General features: G+C 42.1%; 1 protein-coding gene across 1 annotated transcript; it reads left to right on the forward strand.

Annotated features, from left to right (window-relative positions):
• Positions 1-239: 239 nt before the first annotated feature.
• Positions 240-24,098, forward strand: LOC134660245 (zinc finger protein 616-like). The gene is made up of 15 exons (XM_063515991.1): positions 240-460; positions 1,175-1,294; positions 1,866-2,016; positions 2,793-2,983; positions 4,775-4,879; positions 6,278-6,400; positions 10,800-11,005; positions 13,607-13,717; positions 14,196-14,300; positions 16,214-16,306; positions 17,331-17,450; positions 18,864-18,975; positions 20,148-20,261; positions 21,990-22,139; positions 23,042-24,098. Exons 1-15 carry the CDS (start codon positions 329-331, stop codon positions 23,168-23,170), a joined length of 1,962 nt encoding a protein of 653 aa, XP_063372061.1. The 5' UTR covers positions 240-328; the 3' UTR covers positions 23,171-24,098.
• Positions 24,099-24,920: the final 822 nt, after the last annotated feature.

Here is a 24,920-nt window from a genome sequence, read left to right on the forward strand (position 1 = left end):
TTTCCTTACCTACTTCTATTATACAATTGATTAAATCCAAAGACAAATTTATATTTTTAGCTCTAGCTTCTTTCTGTGAACTTAATAAATTGAAACTTTGATATATACCATTTTTGAAATCAGCAACTATTATTAATTATCTCATTATAATTCCTAAATTTTCGATTTATATACATATCGACATGACACTGGCTACTGTAATAAACGCCATTTAAAAAAAAAAAAAAAAAAAAAAAAAAAGGAATAAAGACTCCTTCGATTTATAAAGTTATTTTAATTATATTTTAATTTACATTGTGCGATAGAGTGAAATAAAGTAGCGTCCAAAATGAGGGAAATAAATATCAATATAGAAGGATACAATGTGAACGGCATATGTGTCGGTTGTTTGAACTATAATCGTAAAATGTTTTATTGTAATCAAATAAAGGAGTGCTTTAAATTACTGGGAGAAATCGATGTAAGTAGTGTTTATTACTTATTTTGGTGCTGAAATTAAAATATATATTTAAAAGCTACGTACTTACAAGTTTGTAGCAATGATTTGAGTTATGTTTTCATAGTTTGCAATGTAAACAAAGTGTAGAACAGAAATCCTAGGATCGGCCATCTTATAAATTTATTGTTGATTGTTGCGTAGCTAAAACTTTAATAATTCGCTTCATACGCACATTTACGTTATATCCATAGTGAATTCAGTTGTAGTATTATTACATTGTGATTATAAAGATATCAAACCTTACCTGATAAATATTACCTATTAACTACCTACTACTGTGTTACTACACAAGAATAAATTTATTCCATATGGGTTTTGACCTTTTGTCTTGCCAACTAAATAAGATTGTTGAAAAAAGGCCTAGTTTGTTTCTATCGGCAAAAGAAAACCGTTCTGAATAGTTCTTTGGTGTATTTTGTGACTACCTCAACTGTAGCTTCCTTGAAAATATCCAGTGGCGGAGTTCGCAGTGTTGGCCGCCCCAGGCCCCAGGCCCTGTAGTAACTACTTTCCCCTTTCCTCAACACCCATCATATAGACTGCTGCCCCTAATGTCTTTCCGCCCTACCTACTGGGCTTAGAGGAAAATCCGCGGAAAATTGTACTATATAAGAAGATATTCCATGAAATCAAGTCAAACATTGAGATATTTAACTATATTTCTAACATTTGTAGGTGCCTGATGGTCTCCAAGTCCAAGTTTGCTGGGAGTGCCTCGCCGCTGTCCAAGCGTCGCTTCGGTTTAGGAACCTCATTGTTGATTCCTACAATGTCCTCATTGATTACTCCCGAAAGGTAAAATTAATTTATATTGTCTCTTATTAATTTTTTGTTTTTTTTTTTAATGTCACTAACCTTAATTAATTTTAAGATTTGTTTGTTGTAAGTACTAACATTTATGGGTCTTATGGATTCGAAATAAATAATTAATTAAATCAAAAAATACAGAACTGAGATATACAATATTACTGGAATAGTTGCTTGCAATAATCTTACATAACGAAGGCCGCAAAAGTATTTGACACAATCTTATTAGAGTGACAAGAGTGTGTCACAGTATATTTTTGCGGCCTTCGAAGAGTAACATATTATTGCAGGTGACTACTCGCAATGAAACTGAGATATTATATGTGTTTAGGATAAAAAGCTGTTGTATGTTTGTGCAACCAACTGAATGTTACACCCTTCATATGATTTAGTTGTAGTTTACTATATATTCTTTCATAATTTACACCGGCCATGTTACTTTAAATAGTTTTTAGAGCTTACAAATTATTTTAATCCATGCCCTAAACCTATAAGTACTCATAACAGAAACTGATTCCTATGCTAGTACAGCAGTACCATTAAACGTCTTTTTCTACAGCACACATTCCTCAACGCTCCAACAGACCTGTCCGTCCACGCCCGGCAGAGGCTCAGTGTCACCCAGCTGGAGCTCTCCGAGCTACAGGACCTGGTGCAAATAGAGGTGGATGTCAGCGTAGTTAAAGAGGAAACTAAGGAAGAGCTAGTCGGTACGTTCATCTTACAGGAACCCGGGGCTACACCACATTCCTCAACCCTCCATCGGACTTTGGCTTAGAGGATATAACCAAACGGAGTAGCCATTAACAGGCGTTCCCCTCTGTCAGGCGTGTCTCACTCCGCGATTTCGTCGCTTTGCTACAGGTAGCTAAAAGTACATCCGTTCGGCCCCAATTTTGGGGAAAGCCATAAGCCGCGCGTGGCGCTGTCGCCACCTAGCGGCCATATCTGTGCTGATCGTAACAGACGCGTTTTGTTAGAGAGTGAGCCTTCTGTACTTAGTACTATTATTTATTCTGTGCCTCTGTCGAAAATAGGCGACCAATGGTCATACACAATGTATGGACTGACGTTTCTGACATGGCTATTTTTACGTATACTTTGACCTCCACCGCAAAAATCGGCAGACTGTTTTGTACAGAAAATTACAGAGAGGCGTCTCTGTTTGGTTATATCCTTCAAGAACTTGGTTGTCGTGTTTCGGAGGCAAACTGCCGAAACCGACACAAGACCAGACGATTCAATGGAGCCACGCCGTTTTGTCACCTAAATAGAGTTTAGTTATCACTACATAGTCTGTCCCTATGTATTCTTAGATCTTTAAAACTACGCAACGGATTTTGATGCGGTTTTTTTTAATACATAGAGAGATTCAAGAGGAAGGTTTATCTATAATTTGTTAACCCGTGCGAAGCCGGGGCGGGTCGCTAGTATTATCTATTCTATGATTAAGATACCAATACTAATATTTAATTATTCATTATAGAAGAGTCAGAACCGGTGAAATCCGAGACAGATTACTTCGACACGGACTTCCCAGACGCTCCCCACCCAGAATCCTCAGAGGATGACGTGCAACTGTCCAAGCTGAAGAGGAAAAAGGACAGAAAGACCAAGAAGGTGAAGAAGAAGAGAGAGGAACGACAGAGGGCGCAGAAGGTGAAGATTAAGACTGCTGTGAGTATTACCATAGAGAAATATAGTAAGACAAGAGTGCTCACTCCATACATCAGTTAGACTATTAATTTCAGTGTCTACATCTAGCATCGAGTAGCAGAACTATCAGTACTGCTACTTGACAGTAGATGTAGCACCGACCGGAAAGTCTTATCTCAACAACACAAGACTTTCCGGTCGGTGCTACATCTATTGTCAAGTAGCAGTACTGATAGTTCCGCTACTCGATGCTAGATGCTAATAGTCTTTTTGGTACTAAAACTGACGTATGGAGTGAGCAATCTATGTATTTTTTCTCTATGGTATTACAGTAGCTTTCAATAGGTGGTTGTCAACACTGTTGTCAACAATAACTATGTCACATGTTACGTTATCTATGAAAAGGGATGTCGATGGCGCTTACGTCATTATTAACGATGCTCCGATATAAATACAATGCCGCGCGACGCTGTGCGGCGTAAGCGCCATCGACAATAAGGTCCCATTTCATAGATAATGCCCCATATGTATTTTAATAAATTAATAAAATTAATGGTAACCTTTCATATGTGTGTGGTGGTTTAAAATCGTCGGTTCAAACCTCGGCTATGTTGTAAAAAAAAATGCTACATTTATGATTTTATATAACCAACCAAAGAGTATTAAATCACTACGTTTTAAGAGTCGGCACTCTCGAACAAGCCTTAAACTGAATTAAGAACGTACATTGTGCCAACACACCAAATACATGTCAATAGTGCCAACACAAAAAAAACAACGCTAGGGCTCGACACTTCCGGTACCTACTGTTTATCGAAATCGATAAATGTGCGATACGTGCTGTTGTACTGTACTACTGTAAAAGTAAATATTGAGAATCAGGTGGATTAATAAAATAAATGCAAAATATAAAAATAATTTTATTTTAATAAGATACAGATAGTTTTATATTTACGTAGGCATATTACAATACACTTATGAACGTAACTAAAGCTACAATCTACTTTTAGAGCACTCCTGCAAACACTGAGTCTTGCCTGTGAAGGCTGTGAACTCCAACTTCCCACAAAGAGAAAAAGCTGTCAGGCTTATTTACATTCACTTGTAGATATTCAGAGGTTGGAGTTTCATTCAGCCTTTGTATAGGTAAATATTCCAAATCCTCATTACCTGTTACCTTTACCCATAGTCGATATCTGAAATAAAGGGATTATCGATAAGTTGTTCGCACACTATTCGTGTCTTAGGTTACCTAGTTTTTTACAAGAAGAATCCATTCACAGAATGTTTTCGTTTTAATCAAGGATTGTAAACGATAAAAACTACTCCAAACTAATTAAATTAGTATCTGGTAACGAAAATATCGCACAAAAACATCAGTTTACCGACCTGTTCGAATCAAGGGGAAATCTTGCCAAAAATATATCTGAAGTAAGTTTCCTTACACGCCTGACCCCACAAGCTTCACATTTTCTTAAAGATTTGCCCCCCATTTAAATAAAAGCTAAAGTTATTTAGCCTAAACACAAAAATAAACACGTAACATAACCGCTTTCACGACAATTTAGAATGACGGTAGACGTTTTACCGATCATACCAACCTATAGAAAAGTAGGTATAATACGTCTATGTTTGAAAGCAAGTATGGTATGTGCTACCAAAATGCAACAGCAGTCATTTTAATTCGATAAGATTATTTACTATGCCTCAACGTTGGTAACAAGTACGTTCCTAAGTTATCATAGTATGGGGTGTCGATGGGCTGTAACCAACTTTGAAAGCATAGATGGTTATTATATCCTTTACCTGCAGGGAATAAAAAGTGAAAAGGACCAGCAACGCAGCCTCCGAAAGCTGAAGAATCTGCCGACAGATCTAGTGGAGTTGTACACCATGACTGAGGAAGAAATGTGGGAGGTAGGCACAACGTATGGGGTCAAGAGCGTATTATACTGCATTTAAAATAAATTATTTCACACCATCATAGAGAAAAAAAAATACATAGATTGCTCACTCCATACATCAGTTTTAGTACCAAAAAGACTATTAGCATCTAGCATCGAGTAGCGGAACTATCAGTACTGCTACTTGACAATAGATGTCGCACCGACCGGAAAGTCTTATGCTGTTGAGATAAGACTTTCCGGTCGGTGCTACATCTATTGACAAGTAGCAGTACTGATAGTTCCGCTACTCGTTGCTAGATGTAGACACTGAAATTAATAGTCTAACTGATGTATGGAGTGAGCACTCTTGTCTTACTATATTTCTCTATGACACCATGCATGAAATAAAGCACCAGATAATTATTAGGAAAACATAGATCGCAGTTATTTTTAAACACGAGTTATATTTAATAAATCGGATAGAAATATAAAAAGTAGGTGAGTTGACCGTGACGTCACGATGTAATGTTTCATATAAATTCCAATATCTGGGTGACCCGAGCGAAAATAACTCGGAAATGCGCGTTTTCCCAGAGATAAGCCCTAGCTAGATCGATTTTTCGCCCCCGAAAACCCCTATATACCAAATTTCATCGAAATCGTTAGAGGCGTTTGCGAGATCCCCGAAATATATAAATATATATAAATAAATAAATAAACAAGAATTGCTCGTTTAAAGGTATTAGATAGATTAGATAGATATAGATATTAGCAAATCGTTTTGACAGTTCTAAAAAAGAAACTGATTTGACTAGTAGAAAAATACCCGATTTGTCTGTAATCTTGTAATCTCGTAAATATGAACCTCGTTTTATACCTTCACACAGAATAAGTATTACTATTAAAGATAATTTGAAATAGGGCGTATTGTCAAAGTAAGTTTTGTAGTCACAGTAAATTTACTGCCATCTTTCGACACATGATTACATTTTTTAGAACGCCATTTGATTTTGATCCTTATTCTTTCACTGATATGTGTTACATTTGTTAAATATCAAAAAGTGGCGTCGCTTAGCGTCGTCAAGCGTTAAAGTTTAGTCGTCCAGTCACCAATAAACTTATGACGCAGTACAGCGATCTCATTCAGTTGTCTTTACAATGAGGATAACATTTTACACTATTTTACGCGACTACATGTCTTACACTAAGGCCTGAGTGGACGCTCGCTCGGCACGGCGTGCAGCGTGGCTGTGGGCTCACGCGTGATGTGAGCAGCGTGCACTAAGGCCGCTCCTATACGTGCGCATTTGTTTAACATGCACGCCGCACGCCCCGCCCCGCGGCACGCACAACAAGAGCGTCCACTCAGGCCTTACACTTATTGCGTTGTCTATGCAATCTATGGTATTAATTAAATTGATGTTTACAGGTGAGGGCGGAAGACGTGAGCAGCGCAGAGTTCTGCGCGCTCAAGTACAAGTGTGCGGACTGCGTGATCGGGTTCAACTCGGAGAGGCTCATGCAGGACCACATGCAGGGGAAACACGTACCGGTAATATACCATATTTAGCAGGGTATTTGAATATTTAAAAGAAATTATTTTATATCATGCAAGAAATAAAGTACCAGAAGATTAATAGCTAAACGTAGACAGCAGTTATTTTCAGACACGATGTACGGAACCCTTGGAACGCGAGTCCGACTCGCACTTGACCGGAATTTTTAGGGTTCCGTACCTCAACAGGAAAAAACGGAACCCTATAGTTCGTTTTTTTAGCATTAGAAAGAACTCACAGAAGCAAGCGTGCAGTTTTTATCAGGCTCTTTAATTGTTAATAATTATTGAATTATCTAATGTAGCATGGTCAATACATATAATTTATTTCAAATTATTACCGCTAAAAGTGCCGGATTTGGAACCACAAGCTTACTTCTGCGAAGTTCTTTCTAATGCTAAAAAAACGAACTATAATAGGATCACTCTTGTGTGTGTCCGTCCGTCTGTCACAGCCTATTTTCTCCGAAACTACTGGAAATTTGGCACACATATGTAAGTTTGTGACCCAAAGATGGACGTGTAACGTAAATAAATGAATTTTAAATATGGAGACCATTTTTGGGGGGTAAATGAGAAAATTAAAAAAAAAAGTTTTTCAAACTATATTGTGTTATATATCAAATGAAAGAGCTCATTGTAAGAATCTCAAATTTTTTTTTTATAATTTTGGGATAAATAGTTTAGCAGTTATTCAAATTTAAATCTAAAATTTTGAAAAAAATACTCAAAATAGTTCTTTACCTATAGATGACAGGAAAACCCATGGTCTAATAAAACATGGTCTTCTCTTCCCAGAGTGTCACTTGCCTACGTCATAATAACATTGCCACTTTATTTCAACATAACATGTTACATGGGTACATTATATCTATGGTTAATAAGTTAAAATATTTCTTTATAATTTTATAATTTTCATTTATATGTATTTTATCTTAAATTTTACAATAACACGTCCTTTTTAATTATTCGTTAGCAATATCTTCCGAAATTTCAGACGTTCGGGTAATTCTGTTTACACTACTGGCAACACAGGATAGCGCTGTCACATTTGACAATCCGCCATTTTGTCCCTGACCGTCATCCTTGTCGAACGCGTGTTAATTGTTATTTCCTTCTCGCTCAGTGTCAGCAGTCGCAGTGTTTTCCAAACTTTTCACGTCGTAAGCTTGGTAATTAATGTTTTGTTACGAAAATGGTTGGCTGCTCTATTCGGAACTGTAAGAGTAGGAGTGAAAAGTGCAGTATAGATTTGTTTTATTTTACTATGTTTCTACATGAATAACTTAAAATTAATGCCGTTAAATAATTTTCACCGTTGGTTCAAATTCTCCCACATTTTAAAGTTTGAGAACCTGTAAACAGCATGATGACGTAGGCAAGTGACAGTTAGGTCATTCGCGAATCTCGGAAGAGAGTACCAGGCGGAGTATATTATTATACCATGGGAAAACCTATAAGAAATGTGCAGTCAAGCGTGAGTCGGACTTAGTGTACGGAATCCGTGATATGTCAAAAGCGTTCGATTGTGTTGTACATGACATAATGCTACAACAGCTAGAACATATTGGCATTAGGGGAAATGCCCTAAAATTGCTCCGGAGTTACTTGTGTGGTAGAAAGCAGGCTCTACAATTGGATAGATACAACAAGCAAAATAAAACTATAGAACAATTGTTGTCATGCTATGAGGAAGTAGTTGTCGGCGTACCGCAAGGAAGCGTACTTGGGCCGCTTTTATTCCTTATATATTTAAATGACTTTCCCACTATAGCGAACCAAGAGTGTGTCCTGTTTGCCGACGACGCCACCATATTTTTCTCTTGTGATCGTTCGAATATTACTTTTCAAAGGGATATAAATGCAGCTCTTACGAAAATTATAAATTGGCTCAACCAATTAAATCTCAAATTAAATCTAAATAAGACCAAGCTTATTCAGTTTAGGAACTATGGGACCTCTCCTGCCTCTCTAAGTATATCGGAATCAGGAACCACTATAGAAGAAGTAGACAGTATAAAATTTCTAGGTGTACACGTTGATTCTCATTTAAATTGGAAGACTCACATCGAACAAATAAACAAAAAAAATATCTAAAAACTGTTACGCTATCCATACTATCAGAGAATTGCTCTGAAAACATAGTAATTAGTGCCTACTATGGAAACGTGTATCCTCTATTAACCTACGGAGTTATTTTCTGGGGTAATTCTGTGGATGTGAATAAAACATTCATACTGCAAAAAAGATGTCTAAAAATAATTTATCGCATGAATTTTAGAGACTCACTTCGAGAAGTTTTTCGAGAAAAACGCTTTCTTACACTGACCGGAATCTACATTCTAGAAGTAAGCTTATTTGTAAAAAAACAGCCTAATTATTTTACAGCTCGCTCTTCAACTAAGTGCAATGCTAGGACTCAATATAAATATAACATTGTACTACCAAAAACGAACACATCTATACAGGGTGGATTCTCTTTTTGGGTCAGTGAGGGCAGCTACCAGATCCCGTGCTGCTACGAGAAAACGGTCTAAGAAGACCTTCCCTCGATTTCAAATTAATGAAGATTGGCTTTTACAGATTTTGGAAAAAACATACAGGGTGCGAGAAAAAGGTCATTTTTGACAAACTTTTTTTTTTTGATGCCAATCGATCCCATTCCTATTAAGGATCAAAAGCTTGTATGGAACCAAAAAAAAATTCCGGCTAGAAAAGCCATAAATCGAGGAAAACTTTTATTTTTCACATGCTATTTTTGTATGCCAATCGATTCCATTCCTATCCAGTATCAATAGTTTCTTTGGGGTCAACTTACGGTAATGTACTAAAAAGCCACAAATTAAAGAAAACTTTTTCCATACATTTACTATGGAGAACATGTGAAATTTAATTCACATTTTTCTATCTGGCCAATCAGTCCTGTTACATTTAAGGACCATAATACTGTATGAAGACATTGCTGTAGGACTGATGGGCGAGATAGAAAATTGAGAATAACATTTCACATTTTCCCCATAGTAAATGTATGGAAAAAGTTTTTATTAATTTGTGGCTTTTTAGTACATTACCGTAAGTTGACCCCTAGGAAACTATTGATACTGGATAGGAATGGAATCGATTGGCATACAAAAACAGCATGTGAAAAATAAAAGTTTTCATTTTCATACAAATTGTATGGGAAAAGTTTTCCTCGATTAGTGGCTTTTCTAGCCGGAAATTTTTTTTTGGTTCCATACAAGCTTTTGATCCTTAATAGGAATGGGATCGATTGGCATCAAAAAAAAAGTTTGTCAAAAATGACCTTTTTCTCGCACCCTGTATGTTTTTTCCAAAATCTGTAAAAGCCAATCTTCATTAATTTGAAATCGAGGGAAGGTCTTCTTAGACCGTTTTCTCGTAGCAGCACGGGATCTGGTAGCTGCCCTCACTGACCCAAAAAGAAAATCCACCCTGTATACAAAAAGAGCACGTTTGTAACAGCTATTCGAGTATTTAATCACCTTCCAGCTGATATTAAGGCACTTGAAGGTAACCGATTCAGGGTAAGGTTGAAAAACTGGCTACTAGATAAAACATTTTATAGTCTGAAAGAATATTTTGAACATTAATTGGTACCTATGTAAATCTTTGCATGTTATTTGAGTCTAGTTCATAAGTATTGCATACCCGAAATGGGTAACTGTTGAAACAAATTGTATACCATGATTACCATCTACAAATGTACACAGTACCGCAATAAATCATTCTTATTCTTATTCTATTCTTATTCCTTGGAACGCGAGTCCGACTCGCACTTGGCCGGTTTTTTTACATTATAGGTTCCAATTTCACGGGCAAATTTTGGGCTTTTCACTTGCGTATGTGCCTTAGGAGGCTATATAATGTACTAGCGACCCGCCCCGGCTTCGCACGGGTTAACAAATTATACATAAACCTTCCCCTTGACGTCTCTCTAAACGTACATAGAGACAGACAGACAGCGGGAAGCGACTTTGTTTTATACTATGTAGTGATGAACGTTGTTTTTAGGGTAAAAACCCAAAGGGTAAAAACAGGACCCTATTACTAAGACTCCGCTGTCCGTCCGTCCGTCCGTCTGTCACCAGGCTGTATCTCACGAACCGTGATAGCTAGACAGTTGACATTTTCACAAATGATGTATCTCTGTTGCCGCTATAACAACAAATATTAAAAACAGAATAAAACAAAGATTTAAGTGGGGCTCCCATACAACAAACGTGATTTTTGACCGAAGTTAAGCAACGTCGGGCGGGGTCAGTACTTGGATGGGTGACCGTTTTTTTGCTTGTTTTGCTCTATTTTTTGTTGATGGTGCGGAACCTTCCGTGCGCGAGTCCGACTCTCACTTGGTCGGTTTTTTTATTTTTTACAGAAAAGCCCGTCCTGCCACCAGTGCGACGTGTGCCTCGCGTATTTCCTGACGCGCGACAACGTGGCGTCGCACCGCGCGCTGCACCTCACGGCGTACCGCTGCGGCGCGTGCGGCGCGCGCACCGCGCTCAAGCGGCGCGTGGCGGCGCACGCGCGCACGCACCGCGACCCGAACGTCACGTGCCACACGTGCGGGGAACAGTTCAGGTGGGCTAGACTAGTGTATACTGCACTAAGACGCGCGACAACGTGGCGTCGCACCGCGCGCTGCACCTCACGGCATACCGCTGCGGCGCGTGCGGCGCGCGCACCGCGCTCAAGCGGCGCGTGGCGGCGCACGCGCGCACGCACCGCGACCCGAACGTCACGTGCCACACGTGCGGGGAACAGTTCAGGTGGGCTAGACTAGTGTATACTGCACTAAGACGCGCGACAACGTGGCGTCGCACCGCGCGCTGCACCTCACGGCGTACCGCTGCGGCGCGTGCGGCGCGCGCACCGCGCTCAAGCGGCGCGTGGCGGCGCACGCGCGCACGCACCGCGACCCGAACGTCACGTGCCACACGTGCGGGGAACAGTTCAGGTGGGCTAGACTAGTGTATACTGCACTAAGACGCGCGACAACGTGGCGTCGCACCGCGCGCTGCACCTCACGGCGTACCGCTGCGGCGCGTGCGGCGCGCGCACCGCGCTCAAGCGGCGCGTGGCGGCGCACGCGCGCACGCACCGCGACCCGAACGTCACGTGCCACACGTGCGGGGAACAGTTCAGGTGGGCTAGACTAGTGTATACTGCACTAAGACGCGCGACAACGTGGCGTCGCACCGCGCGCTGCACCTCACGGCGTACCGCTGCGGCGCGTGCGGCGCGCGCACCGCGCTCAAGCGGCGCGTGGCGGCGCACGCGCGCACGCACCGCGACCCGAACGTCACGTGCCACACGTGCGGGGAACAGTTCAGGTGGGCTAGACTAGTGTATACTGCACTAAGACGCGCGACAACGTGGCGTCGCACCGCGCGCTGCACCTCACGGCGTACCGCTGCGGCGCGTGCGGCGCGCGCACCGCGCTCAAGCGGCGCGTGGCGGCGCACGCGCGCACGCACCGCGACCCGAACGTCACGTGCCACACGTGCGGGGAACAGTTCAGGTGGGCTAGACTAGTGTATACTGCACTAAGACGCGCGACAACGTGGCGTCGCACCGCGCGCTGCACCTCACGGCGTACCGCTGCGGCGCGTGCGGCGCGCGCACCGCGCTCAAGCGGCGCGTGGCGGCGCACGCGCGCACGCACCGCGACCCGAACGTCACGTGCCACACGTGCGGGGAACAGTTCAGGTGGGCTAGACTAGTGTATACTGCACTAAGACGCGCGACAACGTGGCGTCGCACCGCGCGCTGCACCTCACGGCGTACCGCTGCGGCGCGTGCGGCGCGCGCACCGCGCTCAAGCGGCGCGTGGCGGCGCACGCGCGCACGCACCGCGACCCGAACGTCACGTGCCACACGTGCGGGGAACAGTTCAGGTGGGCTAGACTAGTGTATACTGCACTAAGACGCGCGACAACGTGGCGTCGCACCGCGCGCTGCACCTCACGGCGTACCGCTGCGGCGCGTGCGGCGCGCGCACCGCGCTCAAGCGGCGCGTGGCGGCGCACGCGCGCACGCACCGCGACCCGAACGTCACGTGCCACACGTGCGGGGAACAGTTCAGGTGGGCTAGACTAGTGTATACTGCACTAAGACGCGCGACAACGTGGCGTCGCACCGCGCGCTGCACCTCACGGCGTACCGCTGCGGCGCGTGCGGCGCGCGCACCGCGCTCAAGCGGCGCGTGGCGGCGCACGCGCGCACGCACCGCGACCCGCAGGTGGGCTAGCGACTATACCTTCGAGAGGGGGAGCTTCGGCTCCAGGGCCTTGGGGTCCAAGGAGGGGACAGCTTCGGCTGTCGGCAGCAAGCGGTGTTCGCGGTGGAATGCTCCTCGATCCCGTGTTCACCGCCACCATTGCTGCGAGACGGGCATACCGTGGAGGGTTTAGTCGGTATTTGGCCTCTTGGCCACGAGTCCGACATATCCGTCCTAGTTCCCCGGCTAGGCGGAATGCCTAAATACATTTCCACGTAAAAAAAAGGCTATCGACTATAATTTTTTTTTGCATTAGTTGACAAATATGTTAGAATTATAAATATAGATGGTCAAGCAAATCTTGTCAGTAGAAAAAGGCGCGAAATTCAAATTTTCTATGGGACGATATCCCTTCGCGCCTACATTTTTCAAATTTGCCGCCTTTTTCTACTGACAAGATCTGCTTGACCATCTATAATATACAATCTTTTAGATTCTTTTGCTTTCATAAGTAATATAAACTAATTATTTAAAGCGTTTTTCAATATTTTTTTATTTGGCTTTCTATGGCATGGGACTTCTATGGGACAGCCAAATTTTTATTCGCAATTTCGGCCTTGGTCCCTTAATAAAAGTTGTTCAGTATGACCTATAAAGTCACTACGCACAACGTGCGCGCTGGTGGTTAAAATTTTACCCTGTGTTGTGTGTTTTTTTTATGTGTGTGTTTCCATTTATAGGCGTGGCATTCAACGGATTAAGTAACGCCCACAGGCCTCGTAGACAACATGCCAATCGCTAACGCTCCGTAGCGAACGAAACGCAACTGTCTCTGTCGCACTAATATGCAGGCTGATAGAGAGACACAAAGCTATTCGATGGCGAAGCGATAGCGATTGTCACCTTGGCTAGGCCGCCTGTACTCTTGTCAAACTTTTTGACTATGTAATTTGCCTTTACAGTACAAAATCGAAGTTATCCTACCACCGAGGGGTATGCAACCAGGCGAGACCGCAGTGCGACTGCTGCGGCAAAGTGTTCGCCAACAAGATGACCCTCAAGTACCATCTCAAGTGAGTGACACCATAGACTATCTTACCCTGCGTACAAATTTTTGTACATATTCCAAAAAATATTTCGAGATTTCATTGAGTAACTAAGGGGTCGTCCAGAAATCATGTGATCATATTTGGCAAATGTTTGACGCAAGCGCGAGCAGGCGTCTGCTCTGTAGCTAGACACCAAAATTGGTGTGGGCCGGATGTATTATCATGCCGCGATCAGAAAGGGATTAGAAATAACAGATTTCCATACACTTACGTCAAAATCAATATGGATTGACAGCTATCTCAATCCCTTTCTAATCGCGATTCAGTAATACTTGTAGCGACGCGACGAAATCGCGGAGTGAGCCACGCCTGACCCAGATCAGATTTATAATTTCACACCGTGTGGGATGTACCATGAATGAGTTTTAGTTGAATTTAAATTCACTGTTTTTTTTTTTTCATTATACTTTTGTGTATATAATTGTTTGTGAATATTTCCCAGGATCCTGCCTCAGAATAAAGAAGATAAACCCAAAGAGAAGCTATACATAACGTGCAAGGGCTGCGATAAGGTCTTCCACTCGAAGAAGAGTTACCGAGCGCATGTGTAAGTGCTTTTAGGTTTTTAGGGTTCCGTACCCAAAGGGTAAAAACGGGACCCTATTACTAAGACTCCGCTGTCCGTCCGTCCGTCTGTCACCAGGCTGTATCTCACGAACCGTGATAGCTAGACAGTTGAAATTTTCACAGATGATGTATTTCTGTTGCCGCTATAACAACAAATACTAAAAACAGAATAAAATAAAGATAGAAGGGGGGCTCCCATACAACAAACGTGATTTTTGACCGAAGTTAAGCAACGTCGGGCGGGGTCAGTACTTGGATGGGTGACCGTTTTTTTGCTTGTTTTGCTCTATTTTTTGTTGATGGTGCGGAACCCTCCGTGCGCGAGTCCGGTTCGCACTTGGCCGGTTTTTAAAACAGGTGTGTTATATTTATATGTTTGACGCTAATGTATATCAGTGGCATCGTAGCTCTCAAACGGATGAACCGAATTCGATGCGGTTTGTTACGTGAAAGCGAGTTTCCTTGCGGTGTGCTTAGCTATGTTTGGTAGAAACCGATCCAGCAATTTGAAGACTCAGCACTTTTCCAAAATAATTTTAAATAAATTGTTTTTTTTTTGTTATAAAGCAGTGATCGTTAATTTTCCAGCAATGTTGGTGCAGCATTGTTGGATAAAAGCATCTGTTGCCCTACAGTAATAGAATAGATAATTAGGGTTAATAACAGTAATATTAACCTTAACCAATCCTCTCCCTAGAAAAAAAATTAAGAATCCTTTATTTTTACTATGCTGCACCAAAATTGCTGGAAAATTAACGATCACTGGTTATAACTAAGGCATAGGTTTTTAAAAATCTTTAATTTAATAGTTAAAACACATCACAATAGTTGGACCCCATCCATCCAACATGTTGGATTCCGAAACTGTCATCATTTTCGAATTCTGCACTCCCTGAAACCTATAAAACGACACCCATGACGACATTTATGTCAAAGTGCACGGCAGACATGTTGTATTCCAAAATGGTCATCATTTTCGAATTCTGCACTCCCTGTAACCTATAAAACCACATCCATGACGACTTTTATGTCAAAGTGCACGGCAGACATGTCGGTTTCCAAAACTGTCATCATTTTCGAATTCTGCACTCCCTGAAACCTATAAAACGACACCCATGACGACTTTTATGTCAAAGTGCACGGCAGACATGTTGGATTCCAAAACTGTCATCATTGTCGAATTCTGTACTCCCTGAAACCTATAAAACGACACCCATGACGACTTTTATGTCAAAGTGCACGGCAGACATGTTGGATTCCGAAACTGTCATTTTCGAATTCTGCACTCCCTGAAACCTATAAAACGACACCCATGACGACTTTTATGTCAAAGTGCACGGCAGACATGTTGGATTCCGAAACTGTCATCATTTTCGAATTCTGCACTCCCTGAAACCTATAAAACGACACCCATGACGACTTTTATGTCAAAGTGCACGGCAGACATGTTGGATTCCAAAACTGTCATCATTTTCGAATTCTGCACTCCCTGAAACCTATAAAACCACACCCATGACGACTTTTATGTCAAAGTGCACGGCAGACATGTTGGATTCCAACACTGTCCTCATTCTCGAAACCGGCACTCCCTAAAACCGATAAATCTACACCCATCTCGACTTTTATGACAAAGTGTTTGGCTGCCGTCTGCACTGCACGCAAGGCTTTTTTTTTTACGTACAATAATGACCCACTGTTAACTTTCAATCGAGATTTAATCGAAAATGTATTCGATTAATATGCAGATTAATTCAATTTCAATCGTATGTTATGTCGACTAAATTAATCGCGATTAAATTAATCGCGATTAAAATTTGACGATTAACTTTTTTATTCGAATAAAAAGTTAATCGATTAATGCCCAACTCTGATAATATGTCTGTCTGTTTTTAGCGTGATACACGACGGCCTAACATACCCGTGTCCCATTTGCGGAAAGCTGTTCCAGTGGAAACGGAACCTGGCGCGACATACTAGAAATCACAGGTAATCAAATATTGTACACCGAGCGAAGCGAAGTTTTTCGGTCAACTTACAAGTTTACGTGTTTCACATAGTCTCCTTTTAGTATTTAGTGTATGAAAACACTGCTTACGTGTGCTCATATTGTTGTAGTGTTATAGTTATTTACGATACAAGTGCGGGAAATAGGAAATTCGAAACGAGTGGCGATAAATTAAAACACGACCGAAGGGAGTGTTTTAAATCGACACGAGTTGCGAATTACCTATTCGCACGTGTATCGAACAACGTTTTACAGTACATATGGCCCTTTAAACTTTTGACATCGCACGAAAAGTGCTATTTTACGCACTAGTGCGTGAAAATAGGGCCATATGTACTGTAATAGTACATTACGATACAAGTGGGAAAAGTAGGAAATTCGCAACGAGTGCGACCATTTACGTAATCTGCTAATTATCGCACTTGTGCGGTAAAGTAGCACCTTAATTATGTACTGTAATAGTAGATTGTTAACCAAGAGGAGGAGTTATTACTTTTAATTAACAATTTAGGTAAAAGAATCGTTATTTATGGAATGTGGAGTTAAAAGTCAGAATGGAAATTGTATAACAAATCCATTTATAACCAAATTAAAATAGTTAATCTTTAAAAAAAAAGAAAAAAAAAGTACTTTGAAAGTTAAATGCTTTAGTGCAGAAACGTATCACTTTCTGCACACCTTTTAGAACAACAATGACCCTCTTTCAGAGCATGAGAAATAAAAAAAATATTTGTATTGTATGGTCATAGAGAAATATAGTAAGACAAGAGTGCTCACTCCATACATCAGTTAGACTATTAATTTCAGTGTCTACATCTAGCATCGAGTAGCGGAACTATCAGTACTGCTACTTGACAATAGATGTAGCAGTACTGATAGTTCCGCTACTCGATGCTAGATGCTAATAGTCTGTTTGGTACTAAAACTGATGTATGGAGTGAGCAATCTGTTTTTTTTTCTCTGTGGTAATGGTATATTCGGTTGAATGAATGCACTATATTCCAGAGACCGCGACGCGGGCGCCACGCACGAGTGTCGCGACTGCGGCAAAACGTTCAGCTCCCGCGACTGCTATAATAACCACATGAAACTGAGCAAACGGCACGTCCAAGAGGACGCTTATGTGTGAGTGTATTATTTACTTTTTTAGGGTTCCGTACCCAAAGGGTAAAAACGGGTCCGTCCGTCCGTCCATCTGTCACCAGGCTGTATCTCACGAACCGTGATAGCTAGACAGTTGAAATTTATAGAATAAAAAATAGCCACAGAATAAATAATAGTACTAAGTACAGAAGACTCACTCTCTAACAAAACGCGTCTGTTACGATCAGCACAGATATGGCCGCTAGGTGGCGACAGCGCCACGCGCGGCTTATGGCTAGCGACCAAAATTGGGGCCGAACGGATGTACTTTTAGCTACCTGTAGCAAAGCGACGAAATCGCAGAGTGAGCCACGCCTGCCTTTGTCGAAAATAGGCGGCAAATGGTCATACACATTGTATGGACTGACGTTTATCTGACATGGCTATTTTTACGTTCCGTATACATTTGACGAGCCCCTCCCCCGCAAAAATTGGCGGACTGTTTTGTACTGAAAATTACAGACAAGGCGTCTCTGATTGGTTATATCCTCCAAGCCAGAGAGTATTAAGAAGACATAGAGTGCCCACTCCATACATCAGTTTGTTACCAAAACGACTATTATTTTCGTAGTCGGCATCTAGCGTCAAGTAGCGGAACTATTAGTACTGCTACTCGACACTAGATTTTGCGGCGAACGGAAAGTCTAATGCTCAACGATTTTCAGCTAATATTATAACCGGATTAACAGGAACTCTATTTTAAACTCCTTCTGCTTATTATTTTAAACTCCTTCTGCTTATAATATTAGTTATAAATTGTTGACACGCGACACATGTGACATCTAGTGTCGAGTAGCAGTACTGATAGTTCCGCTGCTTGACGCTAGATGCCGACTACGAAAATAATGGTCGTTTTGGTAACAAAACTGATGTATGGAGTGAGCACTCTATGTCTTGTTGAAATGCCCGTGCGAAATCGCCTTTTCATACTAACATAGTCCTCATCAAAAAACCGAAAAAAGACAAACGTAGGGCATAGCTTTGATTATTAATATTTTCATAGAGAAAAAAATACATAGATTGCTCACTCCATACATCAGTTTTGGTACCACAAAGACTATTAGCATCTAGCATCGAGTAGCGGAACTATCAGTACTGCTACTTGACAATAGATGTCGCCACCGACCGGAAAGTCGTATGCTGTTGAGATAAGACTTTCCGGTCGGTGCTACATCTATTGTCAAGTCAGTACTGATAGTTCCGCTACTCGATGCTCGATGTAGACACTGAAATTAATAGTCTTACTATATTTCTCTATGATATTATTATACAACAAATCATGTTAAAATATTTTCCATAATGTCAATATCCAGAGAGGAAAACGGGGACTGAGTTTGTATGCAGAACCGACCGTCCCCTTTCCTCTAAAGTCAGTCTCGTACGTATATTTTACAGACACGAGTGCTCCTATTGCGGCAAAAAATTCGCAACAAAGTGGTGCATGGTCGACCACATAGACTGGGACCATCTCAAGCGGATCAAGTACCAGTGTAGCGTCTGCTTCAAAGTAAGTTCTTATCACATTTTACGGTTATATCCAGAGATCGGACAAATTTGCGACATTGCTCGCAATAATGTGGACATGACTCCAAAATTGATTAAATAATTAATCATTTAATTAATTTCTTAGCTGAGGTTTAATTTTGATTCCTAATCAATAAAAAACACAAAGATTTCTTATAATGTAAATTTATTAAAGAAATTAATCAGTATGTTTTCCAAATTTTCTGTAGGTACTCATTTTTTTATATCAATAATATATTTAAGTGCTATTTATTGACGAGGGAACAAAATTAAATCTCAAGTAAAAAATTAATTAAAATAATTAAATGATTAATTATTTAATCAATTTCGGAGTCTTGTCCACATTATTGCGAGCAATGTCGCAAATTTGTCCGATCTCTGGTTATATCACATGTTTTAAGTCACTCGCGTCAAAGAGAATTAAGAAGACATAGAGTGCTCACTCCATACATCAGTTTTGTTACCAAAACGACTATTATTGAAGTGAAAACTTCTTTAGCGGCGCTGTGGACTTTTTGTGATGGGGAAAAAATGTTAAACTCGCGACAGGTCTCGTGACCGTAAGATTCGTAAGACGTAAGACGGACACGTGATCTGATCGAAAAACTGTTACAATGTCATTGAGTTTTCACTTCTGCCGGCACTCCCGGAGTGGAACCCGTTGTTTTTTTTTTGTAGTCGGCATCTAGCATCGAGTAGCGGAATTAGCAGTACTGCTACTCGACAATAGATTTTAATATTTCAATTATTTCGCTCCTATTGAGCATACAAATCGGTCAGCTACGCGCATGTGACACTAATAAAGTTGTACGCGTCAATAGGCCATTTATACAGCAGCCGTTTACCATCAGGCGGACCGTATCCTTGTTTGCCACCTATGTATAAAAACAAATAAATAAACCCTCCGGGAAATAGGCGTGATTACATATGTACATATATGTATATGTATAAAAACAACTCTTGTCTTATATTATTTTATTAACTCACGTTTATAGACCCGTCTATAAATGTGAGTTAATACGAGTATGTGTTCAAAACGCGAAAGTTTTAAATATTGCAAACCGCTACGGGCAGGATCGTGTATATTAGCAATTTACAGTTAAATGAGATATCAGCAATCTGTGTATGTTTCTAATAGTATCATGTATTTTACAGGCATTCAAAACGGCGAAGATAATGGTGGCACACATGAACAATATACACGAGGGAAAGAAAAACCGCGAGCCGGATGGCGAACATCTGTGCGAGATCTGTGGCAAGTCTTACAAGGTAGGAAACCTGATTTAAATAAACTATACACTATAGCTGGCTTGGAGGATGTAATCAAACGGAGACGCCATGTCTGTAATTTTCTGTACAAAACTGTCTGCCGATTTTTGCGGGGGAGGGGAACGTCAAATGTATGCGTAACGTAAAAATAGCCATGTCAGATAAACGTCAGTCCATACATTGTGTATGACCGTTGGCCGCCTATTTTCGACAGAGGGGAAAGCCTGTTAATCGCTACTCCGTTTAGTTGTATCCTCCAAGATAGCTGGTCAACCAAATCTTGCCAGTAAAAAAAGGCGCGAAATTCAAATTTTCTATGGGACGATATCCCACCGCGCCTACATTTTTCAAACTTGCCGCCTTTTTCTACTGTCAAGATCTGGTTGACCAAGTATATACAGATAGATACTAGCATACTAGCCCAAATTGACAGTAAATAAGAACAAAAAAAACTATACTCATCCTTTTCTTTTGGGTGCTAGTACTAGTGTAAGACAAAGATAGTTTAATTTGTTCTAGTATGTATTCATTGGCAGCGCCATCTCTCTCGCTAAATCGGTATCACCTGAGATGATCCAGTTAGAAGGTAGAACCATACTGTTCTACCTTAAGCTTTGGATTCCTCCGAAAACGGTGCCGTCATATGACGGCCGCTATATAACGTTGACTGACGTCACTAGAACGTTGTCTATGTGAACAAGATGGCGCGGTTTCCTAGACGGCGTTACGTTACGTTGATTGTCAACGTAACGTAAGATGACGGCCGTCATGACCTTGTCGATAGTTTCGTGAACGTTTTATTAGATAGCGGTGACGCCATTTTGAATAAATGACACGAGATATGAATAAATGATTCCGTACTACGATTATTTTCCTCTTCTGATAATATTTCATCCTCCAAGTAAATTATAGATGATCAAGCAAATCTTGTCAGTAGGAAAAGGCGCGAAATTCAAATTTTCTATGGGAAGTTATCCCATCGCGCCTACATTTTTCAAATTTGCCGCTTTGACCTTGGTGGATGACGGTGTGTTATGACGCCGTGGTACTTTCCACATGTCGCCACCGTAAAGACGGCCGTCTTTTGCTGCCGCTATATGACGGCCGTCATATGACGGCACCGTTTTCGGAGGAATCCAAAGCTTTAGAGGTGGCCAGGGGGCGCCATAAGCCTTCAGGATGAAGTGCATATACTTGGAAAAATTCGACCTATGCCGCTGTCCCCCGGTGGCCGAGAGGCATCAGGCACCTGCCGCGATAGCAGAGGACGCTGGTTCGATTCCAGCCTGGGGCACTAGAGGCTTGGGTCACTTTCTGAGTATATGACATTTATTTCAGTTGACAAAGATAGTATGATTAGAAGCGCTGGGGGCCTAGCAGTAAGAACGTGCGACTTGCAATCCGGAGGTCGCGGGTTCGTACCCCGGCTCGTACCAATGAGTTTTTCGGAACTTATGTACGAAATATCATTTGATATTTATTTATATTCGCTTTTCGGTGAAGGAAAACATCGTGAGGAAACCGGACTAATTACCCTCTGGGTTGGAAGGTCAGATGGCAATGGCAGTCGCTTTCGTAAAAACTAGTGCCCACGCCAATTACTGGGATTAGTTGCCAAGCGGACCCCAGGCTCCCATGAGCCGTGGCAAAATGCCGGGACAACGCGAGGAAGATGATGACAAAGATAGGAAATGAAGACAGTCCTTTGACAAACATTATATTTTCTAGACGGTGAAGCGACTGAAAGGCCACGTGTGGGCGATGCATACAAACCGCTCAACGACAAAAAGCTTCAAATGCAAGCTCTGCCCCGCGACCTTCACCTGGCAGACCTCCATCTACAAGCACGTCAAGATGATGCACGACAAACGACCCAAGGTATACAAACATAGATTAAATTTAAATGCGACGTCCCACGGCAAAAGGTACCTTATGGCGGTTGGCGCTTACGCTATTATTAACGCCGCTCCAATATTATTGCGGCGCTATGCGACGTAAGCGCCAGCCGCCATAAGGTACCTTTTGCCGTTGGACGTCACAAATTTAAATTCAATATAATTTATTGTCAGGTAACTAAGCGCCACTTGCACCATCTCACTAACCTGGGGTTAACGCGTTAAACCGTTAACCCAGTGTCAAATTGTACTGGTAACCATGGTAACTCTAGGTTTAACCGGTTAACCCCGGGTTAGTGAATGGTGCAACTGGTGCAAGTGGCCCTAAGACCCATAGATACTAACATACATACAATAATAAAAATCTTACAAGCTAAAAATGATTTCGGCTGATTTTTTGTGAACCGGCCAAGTGCGAGTCGGTCTCGCGCACGAAGGGTTCCGTACCATTGCGCAATAAACGTCAAAAAAATCACGTTTGTTGTATGGGTGCCCCACTTAAATATTTATTTTATTCTGTTTTTAGTATTTGTGGTTATAGCGGCAACAGAAATACATCATATGTGAAAATGTCAACTGTCAGCCTGTCAGACGAGACGGATAGCGGTGTTATAGGATCCCGTTTTTACCGGGTACGGAACCCTAATTAATGAATATCTATATATATATATATATATATATACATATACAATATTTTCTAACCCCCTTATTCTTATGAATAAGTGGGCAGACGTTTATACGTCTGCTAAGTTAATCAGCTGATGATCGTCGTTTCTCCCTCTCTATGGCATTACGACAGATAGGGACAAACGGCGATCATCAGCTGATTAAGTTAGCAGCCGTTTATGACTAACGCCATTAATTTACACCTTCGTTTTGTTACAGCAAATCCGTCCCCTGCCGGCCAAGAAACTAGAGTTTCCCGGCGCCGAGCTCATCGCCCGCGAGTACTTCCAGCAACCCAGCGGCCTCGCGCACATACCCCTACACAACATAGTCCAGAACATAGTATAGGACGTCCTATAGGCCACGCTACACTAGTCCTATAGCGAGTACTTCCAGCAACCCGCCAGCCTCGCGCACATACCCCTACACAACATAGTCCAGAACATAGTATAGGACGTCCTATAGGCCACGCTACACTAGTCCTATAGCGAGTACTTCCAGCAACCCGCCAGCCTCGCGCACATACCCCTACACAACATAGTCCAGAACATAGTATAGAACGTCCTATATGACACGCTACACTAGTCCTATAGCGAGTACTTCCAGCAACCCGCCCGCCTCGCGCACATGCCCCTACACAACATAGTCCAGAACATCGTGTAGAACGTCCTATAGGACACGCTACACTAGTCCTATAGCGAGTACTTTCAGCAACCCGCCGGCCTGGCGCACATACCCCTACACAACATAGTCCAGAACATCGTATAGCACGTCGTATAGGACACGCTACACTAGTCCTATAGCGAGTACTTCCAGCAACCCGCCAGCCTCGCACACATACCCCTACACAACATAGTCCAGAACATCGTATAGCACGTCGTATAGGACACGCTACACTAGTCCTATAGCGAGTACTTCCAGCAACCCGCCAGCCTCGCACACATACCCCTACACAACATAGTCCAGAACATCGTATAGAACGTCGTATAGGACACGCTACACTAGTCCTATAGCGAGTACTTCCAGCAACCCGCCAGCCTCGCACACATACCCCTACACAACATAGTCCAGAACATCGTATAGAACGTCGTATAGGACACGCTACACTAGTCCTATAGCGAGTACTTCCAGCAACCCGCCAGCCTCGCACACATACCCCTACACAACATAGTCCAGAACATCGTATAGAACGTCGTATAGGACACGCTACACTAGTCCTATAGCGAGTACTTCCAGCAACCCGGGCCTCGCACACATACCCCTACACAACATAGTCCAGAACAGGGATGTTGCGGATGCCGATTTTTTGACATCCGCGGATGCGGATGCGGATTTTTAAAGGCTCACATCCGTGGATGCGGATGCGGATGCGGATGTCAAGATAGGTACATAAAAAACGTTAAATATTACATTTTAGTAATTTAATTTCAAAAAACCGGCCAAGTGCGAGTCGGACTCGCGTTCCAAGGGTTCCGTACATTAAGTCCCACTCACGCTTGACTGCTAATTTCTAATAGGTTTTTTAAGCTAATGACTAAATTACCTAGCAGTCTAGCACTTACGCCGATGCTAAGACGTTCCTGTACCGACCTGTTCCGCATCCGCATTAAATCCGCATCGATTTTATGCGGATGCGGATGCAGATGCGGATGTTGAAAATAATGCGGAAGTTCTGCGGTTGCAGATGCGGATGGGGATATTCGCAACATCCCTGGTCCAGAACATCGTATAACACGACCCATAGACTAGTGGCCTTTCACTTTCCCCACGATCAGTTACTAAGCTTTCATCACCTCTACGCGGAAGGCGAAATGTTGAATAGACAATAGTTATTTGTACAACAAGAGATCAAAGTTTGATATTTCTTGGAGTGCTTATTTTGAGTCCCGTGCAAGCGAAAGATTCTGAAGATGAATCTTGAGCGTAGTAACTAGTAAGGGTTCTCAAAAGCGCACGAGATGTAAATAACTATGATCTCGTGTAGTTCACAAAACTTTTCACCTCAGCAGTGAGAACATATTAGAGAACCCGAAAAATGTATTCCTTCTTCATCACTTACCTCTGTTCACTCATGTTTTCTTAAGATATACCAACAATT

Source organism: Cydia amplana, chromosome 26, assembly GCF_948474715.1.
Source record: "Cydia amplana chromosome 26, ilCydAmpl1.1, whole genome shotgun sequence".
NCBI lineage: Eukaryota > Metazoa > Arthropoda > Insecta > Lepidoptera > Tortricidae > Cydia > Cydia amplana.

Excerpts from the sequence above, each read along its gene's own strand:
- LOC134660245 (XM_063515991.1), top strand. The coding sequence starts at position 329 with ATGAGGGAAATAAATATCAATATAGAAGGATACAATGTGAACGGCATA. Across the intron at positions 2,017-2,792 it reads AACTAAGGAAGAGCTAGTCG|AAGAGTCAGAACCGGTGAAA; the intron begins GTACGTTCATCT and ends TATTCATTATAG. Across the intron at positions 17,451-18,863 it reads GTCCAAGAGGACGCTTATGT|ACACGAGTGCTCCTATTGCG; the intron begins GTGAGTGTATTA and ends TATATTTTACAG.